Below are 22,152 nucleotides of genomic sequence, written 5' to 3'. Positions count from 1 at the left end.
TTGGTTTGAAAAAAAAAAAAAGAATAACTGATACTGTAACACGATAGTGCTGATAAATATTTCCACGAATCGATATGAACTGTAAACACCTTTAAAAAACCTCCATAAGCGAATAATATTCTACCGGATTTTTATCCTCCATTTTACGCCTATCGATCGAACAGTTTTGGCTGCGCCCGCGAATGAATATTTGCATATATTATGCAAATGTCGAAGCATAATCACCTGCTCGGGTGGAGAAACTTTAAACATTTAAAAGACTGTGTTTTGGAAAATCGACACCCACCATGCCGCAGGAGGATCATATTGCTTGCATGAAAAACCGCCCGGGGAGAAGCATGGGACAGTTGGGGGGGGAGTTGTTCCTCTTCGTTTTTCCAAGCTCACACGACACGCATGGCGTTATTGTTTTCCGGCTAAAATCCAATCCCCTTCCGCTAACAGGTGTTTTGTGTGGTATTTTGATGCGGAGGTTGGCATTATCTTTTTTTTTTACTATTTCATGTTCATATTTTGATTCTTCATTCATCCGTGGCACGCTTCCCCGAGGCAAGAACACGACGATGTTCTGACGTTGGCGAATTTAAATCTTCGGTTCAGCTCAGTGCCTGCTCGGAAATGGTTCATCCGTGGTTCATGCAGCATCCTCATCGTAAGAGGGGAAAGTGATTCAGGATAGCTCCGGGCGTTCGTTCATTCCGGTGGCGGTTCGTTGTTCGGCAAAGTAAAGCCAAAACTCAAAGCCTTCCCTTTTCCATCGCCTCCCATTTCAAAGGTCCCTGCAAGGAACCATGACCAGGTCGGTCCGAACCCACATCATTCATCTCTGTTTCATTCGTCCCCAAACAACCACAAACCCGCCCACCAACCGACGAAGCAACAGCGCGCACGAGCGTCTGTCTCCAGGAGGCCGGGGCGAATAAAAGGAAGTGATCTTCAGCACCGGCAAGCACTCGTCTGCGATAGGTCTCAGGCTGCGGACGCAAAGTTGCCGAAGTCGAAAGGGAGACTGGTTTGCTGGTGAAGTTCTCTTCGTAGGGTGTCAAAGTGGTGCAAGTTTAGAAAGGTGAATAATTGAGTTCAGTTTAACACGCGACGAAAACGTTTGTGCTTCAACAGTTCAACTTTTTAAAAAGTGACGCAGTTTTACAATTTGCTGTTTATTGTGAACTTTTCTATGAGAAAGTGAATTTCAGACATTTTTTTGTCGTGATAATTTTGCGTGTTTCCTTCGTGGTCGGATAAGATCTTCTCCAAAGTTAGGAGACAGTTCAGTGCGGGAACTTCTAAGGGTCGACCCTTTATATTGTATGTTCACCCTTTGCTTCAGGGCAAGGCATAGCTAAACTATTACTTTACATCCGTATCATCTCAAAACCATCCACTTCGGTCTCCCTGTCGAAGATTTGTCACACTCTTGGGAGCTTTGCAATGTTCCTTTGAAATACCTTTTGCCCCGGTTTTATTGTTGTAAGCAACAGAAACGGCTCATTTTGTAGCATTTCTTTTTAGGTTTTTTTTCTTCTTTAGTTTGCCTCAAATCCCGGCCCGTGACTTATCTATCCGGTTTCCAGTGTGATGCTCGAACGACCATTCGTTTCTCGGCCGAGTGGTTGATTGTTACTTGTTCGTGCACGGAAATGAAATGCTTTTAAGAATATTCTTAATGAAACAACCAAGTGAAGCGATTCCGAGATGCAGCAAATGGCATTGAAGGACTAGAATGGTTTGCATACGCGAGGTACATTTAGCCCCGGTGCATTCTTCCGCTTCCGTGATCACAAACAATTGACCTTTGGTACGAACGAGCGACTTGCTCGTGAGTGTTTATGTAAAATTCAAAACAAAGATGTAAAATTTTGCAACTAACAGGAAAGCGTGCAAATCGTCCAAGAAAGGATTTTTTTTCGCTTCCCTTTCCCATTTTTCTCTTTATCTTTGAAGAGAATACGACACAGAAAAAAAACTATCGTCAGGAAAACATTTGCATACATCACACACACACGGCACGGAAGTCGGTAGTCATTTTGATAGCTTCCGCATGCACAACACCTACTAGACGCTCCATTGTTGGCCTAGTGCAACAGGCTCGGTGTAGAACACGGTTCATGTAATAAAGTGTTTTTAAATACGTCACACCAGTTGCTAACCGTGGCGAACCCAACCGAACCATGACGTCGCTGATAGACTCTTTTTGATTGTAGGCGGACGTTGGAGGCATCGTTTGATTTTCTGAGGTTTCGTCTTCTGCCAGCATTCCAAACAGATCCCGATCCTTACTCATCCGAGAACGAAGCGTGTGCGTAATTTATGGACACATACTCATGAATAAAAATCCCATCTATGCAAACTGGGAGCTATGGTGATCTGAGAATGGGAAGAAATTACACATATTCCAAGGTAGATACAAGTCAAAACCGCGAATCGGTTTAAGAAACTCAGCAATTTGGAATTTTAAACTAAGAAAATGATGAAGCTTTTAACAATTGTCTTTCTTACAAGATGTTGTTGGGAAAATGATTCATCAAACTAGAAAACGGATAACCACTCGGGTGTGAATGTTCAAAGCAAAAACTCATGAAAAATGTTGTTCATTTATTTTTCTGCAGAACAAAACGAGTTTTAAAGAGGACAAAATAAATTATCGGCACCAAAAAACGACGTGAAAATTAATCTAACCAAAAAACAGATAAAAAGTGAAGCTTTCGTAAACATCTGTGGTGAGAAAAAGCTTGCAAAAATTGTAGTGCTCGCAAGAATAGTGTCGATTGCGCTACTTCATAACTTCGGGGGAAACATGGAGGTAAGTACTATCAAAATGTATGATCGTTCAGTAGCACATAAACTTGGGAAACTACCTGTAAGATAGAGTAACGATTAGAGATGATTTATGAGGAACGTAGAACGTACGCAGATTGAAAAACCAAACGGTGCTCTTACCTTGATGGCGTGTCGAAATTGGATGCAGAGAGCACTATCTACTCGTCGTAGCCATCGTTGAAGTACACGGATACATTAAAGGACATAAATTTGATGTGTAATTTTGATTTCACCTTTGATTTACCTTGAAAGTGGATTGCTTGCAAAATTGGCGGTGCTAAGGAAATGAAAATACTAATTTCAGAACGGTTTCTTATGATCGCTAGTTTCTTGTACTTTGTGCTAGATTTAAAACGATGAAACTCAACTTACCGGGTTTTCGGTTTAAAATACAAGTTCTGTTGCTCAACATGCATTCATTTTTTTTTTTCAAGTAATTTACTATAAGTATAATTAACTAGAACAGGAATAAGAATCGTGAAATCGTCTATCCTATTAAACTAGATAAATAGTTGGAGTGTTTTAAATCTGAATTTTCAAATCCAGCTTTTTTTTTTCTCACTTTCTTATTAGGTATAGAGAAAACTTTGTACCAATATTGAAACAATTGCAACGCAATTAATAAAGTTGAAGCACCATGAAGGTCTCGAGTGTCGTCTTCAATATTCTCAGTTTTTAAAGATCTCCCATAAATACCCATCATCCGTCGGTTGGTGGAGACAATTCTCACGAATTAAAACAGTCAATAAGATACGCTGATCAAAAGAAAGAAAGTTCAAACATCCGCTAGCAGGCGGAAAGCTCTGCTTCCAGCAACGATCAACCCTAGTTCCAAGCATTGGAAAAACAAAGCATTCCCACTTATTTATTTCATCCTTGCATTTTGTTTTGCGCTCTAAACTTTCTACAATTTCACGTAAGTGGAATCATCTGTTTCGCCAGCCGACATACCTCGACCGTCTCGATGCCTCTAACGCTAGGAAGCGGAGAGAAAAAATCACGAACGGTGTGACTAACGGGCGGAAGGAGGCAAACTTTTCGCTTCGGCTGTTGATTTCGGTTAGTTTGCGACTTCCGCCGTTTCGACGGAAAGACAAACTGAAAGCGCAATGCTCGCGAAAAACTGCTCTTTTACGGCAAAATGTCACTCGTCGCCTAGGAATCCAGGAGAAGGTATCCCACAGCTGGAAGTGTCTTTCGTATTTGCTTGTCTTCAGTCGCATAAATTATACACCAGTGCGATTGCAACGAGCATGGTAACGCAATCTGCAGTCGACCTAATCCGGTGCAATAGAAAATAATTTGTTTTGCAAAGAAGAAAAATTGCAACGAGATACTTTCGTACATCCTACCGCAATCTGCTAGTTCGGTACGATGAATGCCATACAACATTGATTTCCCATACAAAAGCAACCCGTTTGATTTTCGTTTTGTTCCATCCCGCTTTAGCTAATCCAACGAAATGAATCAATGTTGCTGACTGAACTGCTTAGCGGTGACCCATTTCAGTCGATAATGAGCCGCAAAGGGGTTCTTTTTTCCCAGGTAGCTTTTATTTACCTTCCTCAAAAAGGGCCTCATTTTCCTCCCGGAGCTGTGAGGCCCTGGATATCCAGTGAAAGTTATACATCCCGAAACCCGCATCTATTACTCAAAGTAGAGACTATTCATTGTTTTACCACACGATACCATATGCTTGAGTACTCATGATACTTCTGTTATTGTTCATGATACAGTTGACAAAACCCTGAAATAGTTAAGCCAGAAGTAATGAGGCGGGTACCTTCTGAATAGCCAAATTAATCTTGCTCGATTAATAGAACAGCCTTGAGCATCCCGTCGAACCAAATTGTTTTACTGTATTCCATTTTCACCAATTGTTTTCGGTTTTTTGGATCTCCTATGGATATTGTTGTAGGTTATTTGATGGAATTTTCCGTTAGGTAGGATATATTTTTGTCCATATTCTGTAAGATGTGAAGCTTTCAGACCGATCTGTAATGTTTTTTTTTGCAGTTTAATTTTCTTATTCGGAAGTTGCTTTAATCCGATCTTTTTCCTCAATAAAAACATGTCGTTTAAAAGTGTGCTTCTTTTCAAATCCCATTTGAAAACTGAAACTGTCCAACTTAGAAAAGAAAGTAAAAGGAATAGAACAGTTAGAGGAAAACATTAAAATTCTGTGATCTCGGTTTTTGCTATATTCAAATGATATGCTAATATAACACAATACAATACAATTTAAAGCTGCTTCTTATTTGGTTTCTTCCGTTGTCCTTCAATAACAGCACTAACCAATTTTATTATTTTCGTATTTAGTTTATTTCGTTGTTGATGCTTTAATTCATTTTGTATGTAAAGAAACTATCGTCAATAACATTATTTATTACTTTACACTACAAACACTTACGTAACACTAAATGTAACAAACTAATTATTGAAAATGAGTCGTATTTGGCTTTCCATTGGAAATAATGCAAATTGTTCTCGTTGGTTTTGATAGATTGCTTAAACAGTAATAGGCGTTTTATGAACCAAGTTTCATTTTATATGTGTAGGTTTGTCGAAAGATTTTATCATCCATTACTAGATTTAAGATTACCTCTGTTACTAGGTTCCTTTCATTCGCTGCTGTTGTAATTTACGACACTTTTAAAGTGTCCATAGCCGCAGCCAATCGCTCAGGTTTATGAATGCGCTTGTATGGTGAACACAAAACGTAACGAATCGAAAAAATAGAACAATCCGGCATACGTTCCGCTTCAAGTGATAGCTTGATTAATGGTGCTCAAAATTGGAAAATATAACCACGTTGTAAAGTGGCAAAGAGCGATTCTTCCCAGCTTTCCAAGCAACCAGCACACCAAGGGACCAAACGAGTGGTTTAATCCGTGGGTCAAGTTGAAAAACGTCCCAACAGGAAGCGTGAACCTGTTCAGGTGAGCGTTCTCCTGTACCGGCCTGGCCGTGGTGTGACCGTACGGAGTTTGCTAAATACTTCATCTCCATAAATACCTCCGGAATGGGGGCGTAAGCTTTCCCGTTTGAACATAGAAACAAAAAACCATGGAACGTTTCCAGCCCGAAATAGGAGGTTAGTACATTTTAAATGGTAGTCTAATGCTTGCTTGTCCGCTGTGGCAGGCATGAAAAGGGCAAATTGTAAGATTTATTGTGCTTTTTCTGGTTTGTGGGCTGGGACTGACGTGAGATACGGAAAGCATGTGTAATTATCGAAACCTCCGTCTGGTTCCAGACCGGAATAATTCACTCATTGTCTCTACCGTCTCGTGGTATTTAAATACTAAAAGTAATCGAAAACTGGAGCACACTAGGTTTATGGAAAAGCTTCCGTACTTTTGAAGCTGGAAGGAAAACGACTCCTTGGTGAAAAGTTAAGACTGGCTTTAAATTAATTAACCGACCAATTTATTGCTAACAAGAGTTGGAGAGCTGCATATAGGGCCATTAACTCACATGAAATTAACCACTCGACCGTCCGAGGCACGCCGTGGCAACATTCTTGCGAGGTTAGGAGTAATTTTCGAACCGCCAATTTTCCAACTTCCAGCACCGCAAGTACCAATAATAGTAAACCTTTCTCATCAGCAATGCTTTCGTGTATCGTTTCAGCTTTGGGCGAGAATAACTAAATGGTTATAATTGAATCAGTTCGGTAAAATGCTCTCAGCGCCCCCAAAAGCCGCAAGCTCGTCTATTTGCATTTAATTTCGCTAATTTCCCGTCCACCCGACCGGTTCCGGTTGATTTGTTTGCATTTTTCTGGCCAAAACTTCCCGTTCCCGTAAACAGTTCGATGGTTCGTCTTCGAATTAGAAAGAATTAGCCACCCGACTTGCGTAAGAGTTGTCGGTGAGGTGAATGATTTCTCGTGATCTTCCCTTTCGTTAATTAACTCTCTCCCTCGTGCCTATTGTTGGTAAGGTACAATGGAAATACAAATTGCAGACTTTCTTTAATTTAACTGTTACGTGATCCAAGGAATATCAGTTGATTCATTAAAGTTCAGACTAATTTTAACATGAACATTCTGCGTCAGTTTCCACAAATACTCATGGTTGTACGTTAATTAAGCACAGTCAATAATGCCGGAATTTATAATTAATTGTAGGGTTGGAATCTTTAATTATGTTTGATTTGACTCCTGGGATACTCCACAAGGAGAATATAAATCATCGTTTTATGCGAACTTTTCGTTTGTTACTATTGTTCACTGTTGATAAAACTATATTATTTAAAATTTTGGCAGAGGACATAAAATACTTGTTTGTTCTCAATAAATCAATGTGATCCGACCTAAGCAACATTAACATGGAAGAGTTTTACATTCAGCCCCCAAGGTATATCCAAGAAAAATCCTGTGGAAAAGCGTTAAGTTCGAACCATTCGTTCACTATCATAAACCAAGAGAGTCATGATTATGAAAAGATCCTCATCGTAAACCTGACTACCGGAACAAGGCTTTAGTAGAGCATTTAACACTTTTTCACGTAAGTCTCTCGAAAGAAGACTTTATAATGTATCTTCGAACCATATTCGAACTTAGATGACAGCTTATTCATAGATTTTTTCAATTATGAATCATACGTTTTTTTGAAAAATTGTCGGAAAATATAGAAATTCAAGGATTATCGCTTTCGAAAAACCGTTTTTCCGTATAAAAAATATCCAGTGTCGTCTGAACGAACTGAGTCCTTTTTTCGGTCCTCGGAAAACATCCGGCACAATATCGAACGTTCATCATAACCGACAGCAATACATGTTTGTAGTTTTTCTTTTTCAAACAGCAAAGAGCAACGAAAACCAACTATATTGTGGGTTTCTTTCTCGCTGAAAACTTGAGTCAATTTCTGTTCCACGGAAGATTGACGGAAGGAAGGCCACACGAAGTGAAAAGTTGTCAGAAATTAAATTTTTGCTTTCAACACCCAACCATCCGTCGGAAGATCGATGGCGTAGACGGTTCCGGAAGAGGGAACGGCACTATTGGCAGTAAATGGCTATAAAAATATTGCCATCCACTTGGGGGGGGAGAAAATGTCGAGTGGCGTGCGTACGGAACGCACTTTCCCGCCACAGTGTGGGAGGGAAAAAGTTGAATGAGCACGCCACAAGAAGTCCCCATATCTGCGGCTGTACGCCGGCTCGAACGAAAAGAAAACACTTGCGAATTCATCATGGAGGGAATAGAAGTGGAAACATGGATGCTTGTATGAGACCCATAGGCCGGTGGCTGATGGGAAACAAATTGGTGGGAAATGGGCATTGTTGGGAAGAAAATTGTAACGAAACGGTCCCAGTGAAACACAACGGTGCAATCATCATCAGAGACGATGATCCGGTATCATTCCACATTCTGAAGATATGAACTGTCGATGTGATGTTCGGAGAAAAATAACTTACTGTAGAATTGCTAGAGTTCGAAGAGCCAGAGAGATAGGTGAATAGCGCATTCTTAGCAGAAACTTTTGCTGACCTTTGTTCTGTTCATTTCTTTGTTGCTTTCATTGCGTACGGCCATGCAAGAATGTAATTGAAAAATAATATGGAACCAAATTTAGGACAAAGCCAGATGAAAGTGTATTTTCTTTAAGTATCGAGAAAATCACTCTTCAAACAATTCTGAATTTGTCTTTGATCAATAATATTTAAACCTATAATTACCGTCGAATGATTACAAAATAAACATTAGTTTTATACATCAGTGCCATTTGTACAGTATCTTTCAATTTGAATTAACATCGCACACAGAAAGAACAGAAAAATAAAGTAAAGTCTGAAATAAATATAAGAAAAATAACTGAAACATAGTTCTGTTCAGTAAAAAATTTAAACTGCTTCAATTACATTCTTAAAAGGTAAATATAGCTTTTTGCTTACTAGGTCTACACAACACGTGGCTCAGTTTAATTGCATATATTACACATATTTTATTTAATTTTGGTTTTTCAATCTTTCAAAAAAACATTTTTAAATTATTCCTTACACTTTCCTTGGTCGTTTTTCTTGATGGACGAAATTCTCAAAACAACATAAATGTTAATAGCATATAAAAAAAATTATCAACTACGTGTAGCTTTTTCAAACTCTAAAAACAAAATGAAGAAGATTTTTTGTCTGAAAGAGTTCTATTCACGTTATATGAGTAATTGATGTGACCTACTTAAATATAGACGTTTTAGTAATGAGAGTTCATTATTCCCCTTGGATACATTTAGTTTAATCCTTTCGTCTGGTTTTCTTTTTTCCAGTTTATATGATGAACTACTTATACGGCTTCCGACCCTTCTTTGCATAATAAAAATTCGAGAGAGAGCTTCAATTAAAGCAAATTTGTTTTGTACCATCAACCGACTGTAGTAACGGCTCGTGCAAGCATATGTTTGGCAAGCACCTACCTCTATCCGGAGGATAAAGGCTCATACTCCCATGATTACTCGATCCACAGCCTTGGCCACCCGTGTGCGACTTATTAACTGAACGCACGTCCGTTTCTTTGTAATGAGTACGACGCACGGTCCGTACGGACAAACAAGAACGGAACGGTCTGCTGGAAGATTCATAAATCATCGTTAACACAGGGTTAGCTGCTAACTATCGTACACCCTCGACGTCCACGCACCGCAACGCTAGATGCCGACAACTAAACAGCTTTCCCGTGCTTAATAGCCATCCGGATTTCTTCCCTCGCCAACCAAGAGTAGCATTATCAAATCGTTCACCGGAACGTTTTCATTCGGTCGTTGAGCGAGCCAATATCACTCGTCCCACTCCCAAAAAGGGGGAGGGGGGGGGAGGAGGTTGGCAAGGTTCGCCGGAAACTTAACCGTGTTCGAAGATGAGCCGCAGCCCGGTGCGGGGTAGTTTCAATGAGCGAGAATTAGACACACACTTGGCGTGTGTCGACCCTCGAGTGTCTGCAAAATGGTTGCCGCGTAGCTTTGGCCTTTTCTTTTTCATCTCATTCTCATTTTGTTTGATATTTAACTCACGTTAAGCTCCAGTGCATTTCTTTTTCGTGTGATGATTACATGATTCGAAAGAAAGGTAAATCGATGCGATATTTTTATGCAGTAAATATGATAAAAAAGGATGAATAAAAAATGAAGGTGGATGAATGAAAACATATATATTAGCTTCGTATGGGGAAAATATGTTTTGGAAAAATATACTTCCAATCATGTAGCTGAAAATCAACCAATAAATCAAGTAGAATAATGGGATATAGATTGGTTTTCAAACACATTCCATTACATTTCGTTGTCATTTGCTGACAAATTAATAGCTTGCAAATCTGTCAACGCATTTGACAACTCATCATAATTTATTAATCACTATAAACAGGATCCCGGTGCGAACGTAAAACGTCCTCTTAATAACCGAGACGTTTACAATTGCTTCTTCGTCACGCTCTAATGGCCGGGAGTGATTGAATCGTTATCCTCTTTATTGAAAAAAAACATGCACCATTTCTGAGCTAAAGCGAACAACAACAATATGAAATAGCTTACTAATGAAAGATATATCGAATGGAAGTGGAATGGAAGGAAACAAAGCGAGAAGAAAAGGTAGTGATTTGAGCATATCCTTGAGGTGATCTGTCGAAGAATTCCTATCAGCCATCAATCAAATCACGTGACGAGAGAAAATGAGCGGTTCGAAAATACCAAACAAGCACTTTGTGGGCAGGAATACATTGGATGAAGGATATTTTACGGCTCATTTCACGTAGGTAATTTCAATATGGTGAACTCGTCCCAGGATCTTAACGCGTTGTTAAGAAAAAACCCTCGTGACAACGACGTGCAGTTGAAACCGATGTGGGAATAGAATGTATATATTTGTTTGCCTTCCAAACACAACCCACAGGGAGCATGCAGGTTGAAGATGACTTGTTAAATAAACACTTGAATGCATCGTATGCCCAACACACTGCACATTCATATATCATAAATACCTGTGGCTTGTTGGCTTGTCTTGGATGATTGTCGAAAGCTATCAAGCGTCGTGTTGTCCGGTGTCCATCCTTCACTTTGCTACATCCGGTTAGATCCCAGTGCTTGGCCAACGGTCTTTACCAAAGTATGTCAAAAGTGGAAGAAAGCGTTGTCGTTGAAGCTATGTTGGACAAAGTTTGCACAACAGTTGACGGTCCTTCGTTGCGGGCTTTGCCCGGAGGTTGGCACGCTCGCCAGGTACGGCTTATCATGAAGTATGAAGTCTTGTTTCACATCTTCTCCCGGTCCCGGTTCCGGTTTTACGCACAGTCTATTTCCACCTCCACACCGGAACAATGCGTTGTTTCATTGGAAAAGCGTCTTGGCAAAGTGATTGCAGGATACGGCATACGGGAAGCGCTCACTTGAACATGGGGTAATTACACTCAAGTATGTCCAGTTGTAACAATCAAACATTTGATTTTTATACAATTCTTTCGAATTAATCGATTTAGAAGTGTTTCTTTTTTTTCAATTAATTAATTTAAGTAAGTCTCATAAATGTTGACACCATTCTTAAACTTAAACTTATTAAACTTTCCTTACATGAAATTTATCAAACTCCATACCATACTATGGTTCTTAAGGGGTAGTAATTGCAAAAAATATCACTTTATTGGTAACAAACGAATACCAAAAAAATACAAGAACCCTGTATACAATAAAATAGGAAGAAGTTATGCATGAGATAAGCTCGGTTTTGATAATATAACTTGGATAACGATCAATTTTGCTGTACAAAACATTGGGATCATGATTTTCAAACATAAGTTGTTCAATTTTCATGAAGAAATATTAATTACTTTTTCAGTTCAAATCATCAGCCCAGCATCAAGATATGAAAGAATAATACCTACCGCCAATCTTGAAAATTGTGCTCAAAGCTTTTGTTCATTTTGTGAGCTTTGCTCAACCCATTTCTAGATTGATTCCGTTTGCACTTGGTAAATGGAGGCGCATGATGCCTGACATGTATATGGAGACGCCTGGTCTTTTGTGTTGAATTCTTGTTTGTGAAAATTACTGCACATTTGAATGGATTTAATGTTAATGACAATAGTATTTAAACGTTCCGCAAAGTTATTTTTGTTCTATACCTAAGATTGTTTAGCAAGCAACGGTTGTTTATGGGTCACGTCAGAAATCTTGTACGCAATTTTCCCTAACCCTCGGTAAGATTGTAAGATAAACATAAAAAAAAAACACATAGCCTCAATGCCTAAAAATAACAAAACTGGCTACACAAAGAATAACTTTTTAGTGGGGCAATGTTGCTTTAAGTTGGTTCTTTATTTAAGCTTTGTTCCACCAGACATCGGTCGCGAAATGCTTTTTGGCTCAACCGCGGCCTGTTATGACAATTAAAAGACACTCGGGGCGCTTCTTTTCTTAACAAAATAATACAAAAGGAAAAATTGGTATTCCGATAAAGAGACCCGGTTTTGCAAACAAGTCAGAGCACGTTGCGTGTTTAGACTCTTTGTATTAAAGGAGATCGTAGAGCTGATTCAAGCAGCTAAGAACAAAAGTTAGATTTGAGATTTGTTTGATTCATAAAAATTAAGTTATTTGTAACACACCGATTGCAAATTTAATGATTAAAAATATCAACAGTGTACTTTTCACGTGTTTTGAACCTTGGTTTAGTTAAAAATATACATGAAACGGTTTATATCTCTTAAGTTCTATGCGGGGTTTTAGGATCAGAACTGATAAATATGTTAGACATTAAAATGTTTAACCAATTGAACCAGTTGAACCAAAAAAAAAAAACCAAGAATATATTGCAGAAATATTTTACAACCGTCACACGATCCAAATGCAACGCTACCCCTTAAAGGCACTCACATGTATTTTTCCATTAATTTTACCGTTGCAAAGCTAAAGGATCAACCTGACGTGGATACGACGCCCGAATCGGATGTCCGTTTTCGAGGCCTTACGATTATGACCATCATCCCCGATCGTGTCGCGTAAATATTGACACAACAAATTATGATCCCACGCGTGAATGATGCGGTGGATGCAATCAGCCGGAAAAACAAATGTTTATCCACCATTAGCAGACCGCCACAGGTCCCCCCGGTCGAACGAAACGGTTCCCCGGACGGGAGGCACCCTCGGCTGTCTTGGGAAGAAAATAAGAAAAAGGGATAAAATTCGGCAAGACGAAATCCTCGTGGCGCAAGTGGGCATGAAATTGCATTTTCGCGCATAACTCCCTTTACGAGTGCTATGGGCTGAGCAAATGGAAAACGAAAAAAACAGTGTGAGAAAATCACACATGAGAGGGTGCGAAAGATTCGGTACATCATACTTTTGCGTTAGCGTGACGTGGTTTATGGCTGTCCCCAGCGACGGTCATTTGAAAGAAAGGAGCCGGTTTTCACCAAAACCATATTTGAGCATACATTTTTTTGACACATAGTTCTCGCACGAGGAAAGAAAATATTTCTTCGAATATGGGACAAAAAATGTTTCCACAGGCGAACTTGCAGGCAGCATTTCACTTCTTTTTCATTTTTTCTACTTCACTTTCGAAAAACATAAATGATTATTTATTGCCCCCAGAACAACAGCTGCACCGAGTAGCAAATAGCATATGTAATATGCATTATTTCACTATGCATGTTGGCATGTGTTATGTAAAACGCCTCCTTAAATTCGTTGCTAGCAAAATATTAATTCCCGAAACAATCCGTACATAAGCATTATAAATGGAAATAATAGAAAGAGCGTTTGAAAAGGTAGTAATACAAAAAGAAGAGAACAGAAAACGGAAAAATTACTTTACTACCATCCATCTATGCCGATTAACGTATTTATTGACCTTGAAAATTTTAGCTTGGGCAAAGTTCAAGCGCTTTCGATAAATTCTTTAGCGAGTAGAACCGATTGCTGCAGTAACGGAAACCTTTCAATTTGTAAGAAACGATTCAACGAAACGAGAAGCACTCCACATGCTTCCATTGAAAATACGAGTTGTGAAGGTGTTGTTCCAGGCGATTACATTCTACGATTGTTCCAAAGTGCCTAAATTTAGCGAGGGACATCGAATTTCACCATAACGCAACACTTGCGTAGGAAAAATGCCCACGCTTACTTTGTCGTCGATCGATTTTCTTCTGACTCTATATGACTCAACCTTCGGAGTAACCTTGGTAAGCATGCAACTAGTATTTTGCGAAGAAGCAGTTTTTTAGTTGAACACTACGATGTTCCTTTTTTCCAAGTCCCTACTTGTGCAACAAGTTGTCTTTCGGTGCGGTTTCACAGAAAAAAGATACATTATTTTTAGTAGAAGAAGTGCATGTGCTGAGTGAAGAAAACTCGCTTAATTTACTGCCAAATGCATGAAAACTTCTTTCCACCTGCCCTGCTGAACGAAAACGAACTTCATCGCCGGCCGACACTTACGACAACTTAATTACGATGTAAGCAAAACTTACAACTGCAGCAGTTTCAGGCGATTAACCTTCGTCGACTGGACCGACTGACGGTGCAACGGACTCCTGTCGGTTACGCCAAAGTCATGTACAGGCTCTACAGGCCAGTTGTTTTTGGCAACTATGCTGCGGTCAGCAGAAAACAAGAAATGAAAAAGTTGAAGCCATGAATCTTTGGACGGTGAAGGCTCCCGTCAGCGCGATATACAGTGTGTACAGGTTATGATATGATGTAGGAAAATGTGTTATACACTTTGTAAATTCTCTGTCTGCTATCCGGACGTGATGATACGAAAAACATAGATGGCTTTTGGTGGGCGAAAATATTATTATTATTATTTTTAGCATCGCCAACGAAGTTTGTTGCACGGGTTCGGACGCAATGTTGGCCCCTCGGATACGTTCGATACGTTTGAGTAAAAATCAATTACAACCGAAAAACTTTTCTCGCTAAAAATGACCATGCACCGAAGACTTGCAAACGTTCGAACCGGAAATTACCACTCGGCAAAGGGTTGAACGCTTCTCGCGGAAATCGGATGTGTGTTGGTGTTTTACATCAACAACTTCTGGTTCTAGCCAAATTTCCCACAACTAGTTCGACCTGCCATTTCTGTAAGCGTATGCCAACGAAACGGAGGTTGTCTACCCACGACGTAGTGTAGTTTAGCGTTGACTAACGTTGCCTAGATGAGCAACTTTTTCGCAGCCCAAGGAAAAGTTATCAATATTGTAGGGGGTCCAACGCACAAAAGTATCGGGTAACGTACGGAATCGGTACCGGTGCATGGCTATGTAAGTGATATTTTTCAGCGAAAAGCCGTTGCATACTTTTACCCTTTTGATTGAAATAATAGCAATATAGCTAGGAACCTAATTCACATTTTCTCACAAGCTTCCATGATAGGCTTCCAGGAGGCTTTCAATTACATATCATGAAATCTATGTTATTTGATAATTAACTTAACATTAAATAAACTTAGGATTAAAGATATTATTTTTATAAAAATATTACTTTTACTATTGTATTTGGTGCTTTTTTATTGTACCTAATTGTAGTACTTTTTTATTGTACCTTGATTTAAATTTCAAATTTTTCGATGCTCGTTTTGGTTTTGATGGCATGTAAATTGTTTGTCAGCCCATGTGATTTAAATTACGTACTTCTAAACTTTTTATGTTATGTAAGTTATTTTATAATTCTTCTAACTTTTTCTTATAGAACCCTTTAGTAGCTCAATACTGAGGAAAGAGATGTTTTACCTTTGCTACTTGTCCTTTCTACAAACAAGAATATGTGAAGAAATTCATTTTTTTCCGTATTATACATAAATAAAAATGAATCCATAAAAATGAATCCATAAAAACGATCGACATAAAAAAATGACAAATGACAAAAAAAATCCCTATCAACGCTGAAGTCAAAAATATCTAACTAATTGGATATGACCAGTAGGAAATCCAAATAATAAAAGTGGTCTCAAATAAGGCCAGTATTAGAATGTGTTGAAAACTATGGGTAATTTGAAACCCAACCTTTCTAATGTAAATAAACTTTAAACCCGGCCAGCACACCGGTTGCGGTGTGTATGTGGTAAAAGCTGTATTTTAAAAGGCAAAAGTTTCGATTTAACCAAAGACTGACTCGCGTGATATGGGAAATGGATTAGAATGCATTTGATTATATCCACTACGTATGATAATATGATTCGTGATAGGATATCGGGTGAAACTGGGTTAAAATACATCTTCCTATATTCCACCACCAGTATTCAATACACCATGGCTCCAGTGCGATTCACACAGTCTTTTAGGGGTAAATAGCTGCCTTCCTCTCGAAGCTGGAAGCTTGCATCCCCGAGAGGCCATGAAGTACCAAGGAGGCAAGGAGTAGATTACATTTCTTTCGAATCTAAATAGCCCGTCTCCGTTCGCTGAAGGTACACGGCACGACGATAAGGTTTCAAGCAGTTCAATCGAAACGGTTTAAAAACAGACACCTTCCACAGAGGATAACAGCAAGCGGCGTTTGGGCCGAGCTCGGGCGAGAAGCAGCGAAAGTGATAGCAAGACATGTGTAATTGAATGTAATCGGAAAAACCACACAGATTTCCCTTTGGAAGTCTGGAATTGTTCTTTTCTCGCGTCGCGTGTAAGATTATGTTGCGACGACGGGAGTATCAGGTTCCCGTTTCAGTGAAATCACATCACGCGTATCTGCACCTTGGTCTGTTTTCATCCCTCGAGGCAACCTGTTACCTTCGATAGAAAGAGTGGGACACTGTGTATGTGCTCGCAGTTCGCAGAAAAATGAAAACGGTTCGCAAAAAAAAAAAATATCGTCCCGCAGCAAATCGGGATGACAATGATTGGGTGATAGAAAATTGATGGCTGTTTCCCAACCCTCACCCGGTTTCACACGTTCATAACTCTTCTATCTCCGACGCACTGAAAAAAAGTAGCAGCAGTGAACCTTGGCAATAAATATTTATTGATAAATTAAATTTATTGTTCCATGCGACTCAACGCTTGTCCATGGTAGGTTTACAGTTTTGTTTTTGCACCATTTTTGTCCTTTAGTCGCCAAGACGGCAAGTGTAAGTAGCATCTTTTCGCGTTGAAGAAGGAGCAAGAAATTGTCGAAGAAAACCCACCCATCGTGTACACTTGCGGCACGCATCCAAACCCCTATCGATGAATTGATAAACCATAACGAGCGGAGGCATGTGTACGGCAATGCATACTGATTGATTGTTGTTCATACGAAAATGGATCGGCATGAACGGGTGTTTTGGTCCACGGCAAACACGGTGCGACATATCTGGGTCACCAAATAGAGGCTCGCAAATATGTACTTTGCACTCCTTTATCCTCTAACAGTTTAAGTGTGGTAACATTTAATTTTAGTGTTTTATTTTCTTAGAACTCTTTTTAGATTTTCGATCGCAAAATGCTTGTGAATCATCTCATCAAAATCTATTTATTATCGTTTGTTTATCTCTTTATAAAAAAAAAGAAATAAAAACAATTTATGTGACGATATGTCCCATTTGACAGGTTCAATTAACTCATGTTTGAAATAGAACCGACGATCGTTATCGTTACATCGTTCGATCGAATCGGTACAAAGGAAACTTTGATACTTTGTGAGCAATATCGTTATCTCATGTCGTGCTTAAATTTGTTTCAACAGTTTCACCTTGTGAGGAGACTCTTTTCAATTTGACAGATTTGCTCCCAAATATAGCAATAGTTTGTATTTATAATGACTATTCATATTTATAATGAAACATGAAAACGAAAGGAATTGCAATCAAATTTCGTCCTAACATTTTCCCTTATTGACCACTTTCTTCGTTTCCCAAAATAGATAATGAAGCTCTCAGTGAACAAATTGCTCGTCTGCGTGGTCCTCCTGGCCGTGGTGCTCTTCTGTCAACCCTCGGAAGCTGGCCCGGCCCGGCAGCTGGCCAGTTTGGCGGCGGCGCGCGTCTCCAAGATTCCACGCTCCATCCGGGCGCCATTCCGCAACTCGGAAATGATGACGGCCCGGGGCTTCGGCAAGCGGCGGGCACCGATCGGGGTGAGCTACGGCGGTGGTGGCAGTGCCGGGCGGCCCTCGCATCACAGTCTCTCCACCGGCGACGGCGAGACGGCTTCGTGGGCCGAGGAAAAACACGACATCGGCAAGCTGATGGAGGATCTGGCCAGCATGGATCAGAGCGCCGATCCGCTGCAGCAACTGATCGTCAGTGAACCGGAAAACAGGTGAGCGTGAAGAATGGGTTATACTTATCCAAGATGAATTGTGTTCCTTTACTCTAGAATCCAAACAGTGGTCATTTTGAACGAATTTTTGACTTAGTTAATTCAAGTTATCAAGTTAAAAAAGGGTTGAATTAAAAAAAAGAAGCTTTTCTTTGAATCCATCTACATCTAAAAATTAAGATTTTCGTGTTCCACCAGTTTTCGAGAACCAAATAAGACAATTTGGACCCGGCTCGAATGCTTTATAGCGATGATTTTGACCGCTCTTTTTAACACGCTATAAATTTGGCTACTTTTTAGCACCCTTATTGACTATTCAAAGATCAAATCGGCTTTCTAATCAAATTTTATTTTTTTACGTAAAATATGAATTCTATGAATTATAAGCTGGTGACGATATAAATTAAAAAGAGTTTCTTGTTATAGAAAAATGTAAACAAGCAATAAGCAACATGTTTTCTGTTGCGTATGGTTAGTTTAGAGACAACCATAATACCTAGAACGAGTGTAAACTACTGTAAATTGATCCTTTATTATCGTTGGCCTATTCATTACCACCTGTTAAATTTATTCTCTTAATTTCACAGTTTTCCCCTGGAATGGTTCGCCAACGAGATGTCCACCAATCCAACGCTGGCCAAGTCGATTCTGCAACGCTTCGTCGACACCAACCGCGATGGTTTGCTTGAGACGGGTGAACTGATGCCGTCGGGCGGTAGCAGTGCGAACGAGGTGGCCGAACTGTACTAAAGACGAGGCTTTCGATCGGCTCGAATCAACCTCGACGCCTGGAAGTGCGGTCTAGAGCGCTTGCTGAAGGCCCACCTGTTTTTCCTCTTACTGTTGCCAAGAAAAAGCATATACTACAATGATCCGACACATCCGGCCCCACCGAATCCTTCCTGTGTTCCCAGAGGGGGGAGAATGTGCAGCACATAGCATAAGGCTTCCGATGAGCTCAGTTTATCCAACAAAATTTTTCCTTCCCGATGTGCTTACTATCTTTCATCCTCCTAGCATGATACAACCATTATTTATTTTCTTTCGTAAATCATACTACATACATACATTATAAAGCAGTTAATCCAGTTCCTCCCCAAACTTTAGAGCTGTAGCTCCTACTAATTCAATTTGAACTAGTCGTTGTGTGCAATGTTGCGGTGCAATTACAAACCTGAATGTGATCGTTTTAATTTCCAATGAGATACCTGCCTGATAGTTGGATGTAGAAATTATGGTTGAAGAAAGTAATATCGCTGAGCCATACACCTTCAACATGGCAGCTGCATGATGGTATGGTACAACCCTGTTTCCCGCAGTAAAGACAGAAAATGAACAAAAATGAAGAAAAATAAAAACATGAAAAACGCCCGAAAACGTAACCAATAAAGGCTGGGTATTGGTTTTACCTTTTCCGGCGTTTTTATTCGCGGAAATGCTGTCTTCTTTAACATCTACGCGGGGACGCGGGTTTTCGATTGTAAAAATGCTCCCAAAATGAACACTTGCTCGGTATTCCTTTACGCTGCTAGCAGGCTGGATAAAGCTGGTTGCCTGCCGGCTTTTCTCTCGTAATGCTCTTCGTTGCCATTCGCCATGTTCACGGTGCACCACACAACGGACAACTATTTGTAGCATAGTAGATGTTAAGGCGGGGCAACAGTGAAGGAGCTCGAAAGTGGAGATATATTGAATTATTTAAAAAAGAAGAAACAAGCAAACACACACAGAAAATAAAACACTCATTAAGACACATACACAGTTCTTATACAATCGGTTAATGTTAAGTAAAAGTCAAGAGACAACCAAAACATGCAAAGCATCTCTAGCGAGCGTGGAGAAAGCGTGGAGGTAGAGGAAATGATTACCTTAACAATTGTGTAATATATAAATAGTACATTTATTCACATGAATAAAGACAAAATAGTTACTGAAAAAACCGTCATATTCAGGGGACAAAATATATAGAAAACACGACAACTGCAACATGTTGGGTGAGTAATCCATTTGATTTTATTGACCACAAACGGGTTCAAATATTGTATGAGTCAATGATTTCAAAACTCAATTCGTATCATTTGTAAGTCGATATGCACAAAAGAAGGAAGAAAGGTTTATTAGTTATTTAACATTGTAATGTATTAATTTTGCTATGGTAGGGTAAGTGCACCCATAGTGGAGCTAGTACCAATAGTGGTTGTAGTGGAATAAAATCCTAGCTCTACGCCGATATATATACAATGGAGTTATTTGTTCTTCTATGAAATGTTCTTTGATTTTCTGCGGAGTGTTAAAAAGATGAACCATCTCATTCCGTAATATAGAAGCTTAAAAATTCATATTTTCAAAACAGGTTGTCCCAACATGCTGCATTCCTTAAGAATCTATAAGGAATATCATGATTTCCTTAAGGCTATAAATCACTGCAAAATCATTAAAACTATATGATTTCGCTACTGACATACCCCAATATAATTGATTTATACGAACTTAGTGCATTTTAGCATAATTGTATTATATATTCATAGTTTTTACTATAGTGCCACTATAGGCACAAAAACCCAAGTTGTTCCTATAGTAGCCATAGATTTTTTCACAAGTATATTTTAGTTTTATTCTGGTTTTGGCCAATATAATCATGTAAATTTAGTGATTTTATTCTGTTTCTACAAAATACACAAAGTGGAACTGGAGAGAAGGCTCAGCAGAAGAAGCAGAGAAAAGAATAAAGAAAGCGGGCGAAGGATACGCTATAAAGCATATACTATAGTTTTAGCTGTAATATTCAGAGCATTTTTTATGAATTAAAATTGGACATATTTCGGTAAAACAATACAGTTTTTTCAATGACAACGCATTGGTCAAGGAGTATTTTACCGTTCTATTTGAAATATGCTTAAAAAATAAGTAATAGTCAAAATATATTCAAGTTTTTCGTACTATCACCACTATAGGAACACGATACCACAACTATAGGAACCATACCACCATAATAGGAACAACCGACTAGGAAGAAAAATACGCTTTTTTTCGTGTATTTTGTATGGTTTACGGTGAAAATAGATGTTTTTCAGAAGAAAAGTCATGTTTCGATCATAATTGATTCAAATATGTAGAATATTGTGTTCTTAACACTCATAATTTACACCTAATTGGTATTTACATTACTAAGTGCACCACTATTGGTACAGTTACCCTATAGTTTTTTAAAGTAACGTTCCAAATGAAACCACGCTCAAAGACATAATTTCTGGGGTAAAAATAATTGATTATTTATCTACAGTTTTATTCCTTTTTTTCATACATATTGAGCTTACACAGCTTCTTACATATAGATACAAGCTTTTATTTGTAATCCATTGTATTTTCTTTGTTTTTGCATGGATATAACTTATGAAGAAAAATTATTTATGTATTTTACAGATTCTCACGATGCAAAGCACAAACATATCATTGCAGAACGACCCAGGAAGAGCAAATTGTATTACTGTAAAACAAGTGTTGCTCATGGCGAACAAAGTAGTTCAACAGTTTCATCTGGTAGTTTTCAAGCCATAATAATTATAGATAACTTGTAGAACAAGTAATATAACTTTATCGTCTTAGTTTTTACCCTTTTAGGAGACGTGCTGAAAACCCCTTGTTCAGCAAAAGTTCACACAACAAATTCCACGCCGTGGGTTAGCTTTCGTACCCACGGCTTCTATACCCACGACAGGAAGTAACTAAATTCCTGTTAAACTTTTCCGTTTGGAATCTGCCCTTAATTGACTATAAAGGGTGAATCGCGAGCCGCACATAATTGTTAAATTATAATTGACTGCTAATTTCATCACTTTCAAAGCATCCGGTCACTTTACTGATAGCGCATAGGATAGTTTGTCGCCAGGCTACCCTTCAAAGGCGGGGTTGTTTCAAAAGGAAGCGTACTAATTTAAGTTAGGTAAACGTACCGAACATGATGACTAACTGGTGTAAACCTATCGTTGATTTTGTCTGGTAAATCATTGTATGGTAAACTCTGATACTCCAACAAACATCGTATCGGATGTTGGGGAATCCCAAAATAAAATGTGGCGTCCTTGTTATCAGGGCCATTG

General features: G+C 39.1%; 1 protein-coding gene across 1 annotated transcript; it reads left to right on the top strand.

Annotated features, from left to right (window-relative positions):
* Positions 1-2,649: 2,649 nt before the first annotated feature.
* Positions 2,650-20,000, top strand: LOC131271943 (allatotropin-like). Its single transcript, XM_058273533.1, has 3 exons — positions 2,650-2,803; positions 17,655-18,052; positions 18,640-20,000. Exons 1-3 carry the CDS (start codon positions 2,798-2,800, stop codon positions 18,800-18,802), a joined length of 567 nt encoding a protein of 188 aa, XP_058129516.1. The 5' UTR covers positions 2,650-2,797; the 3' UTR covers positions 18,803-20,000.
* Positions 20,001-22,152: the final 2,152 nt, after the last annotated feature.

The sequence above is a fragment of the Anopheles coustani genome, chromosome 3 (genome assembly GCF_943734705.1).
Source record: "Anopheles coustani chromosome 3, idAnoCousDA_361_x.2, whole genome shotgun sequence".
In the NCBI taxonomy this organism is placed as follows: Eukaryota; Metazoa; Arthropoda; class Insecta; order Diptera; family Culicidae; genus Anopheles; species Anopheles coustani.
The sequence above is the reverse complement of the archived record's forward strand: the minus strand, read 5'-3'. Positions and strand labels throughout refer to the sequence as shown.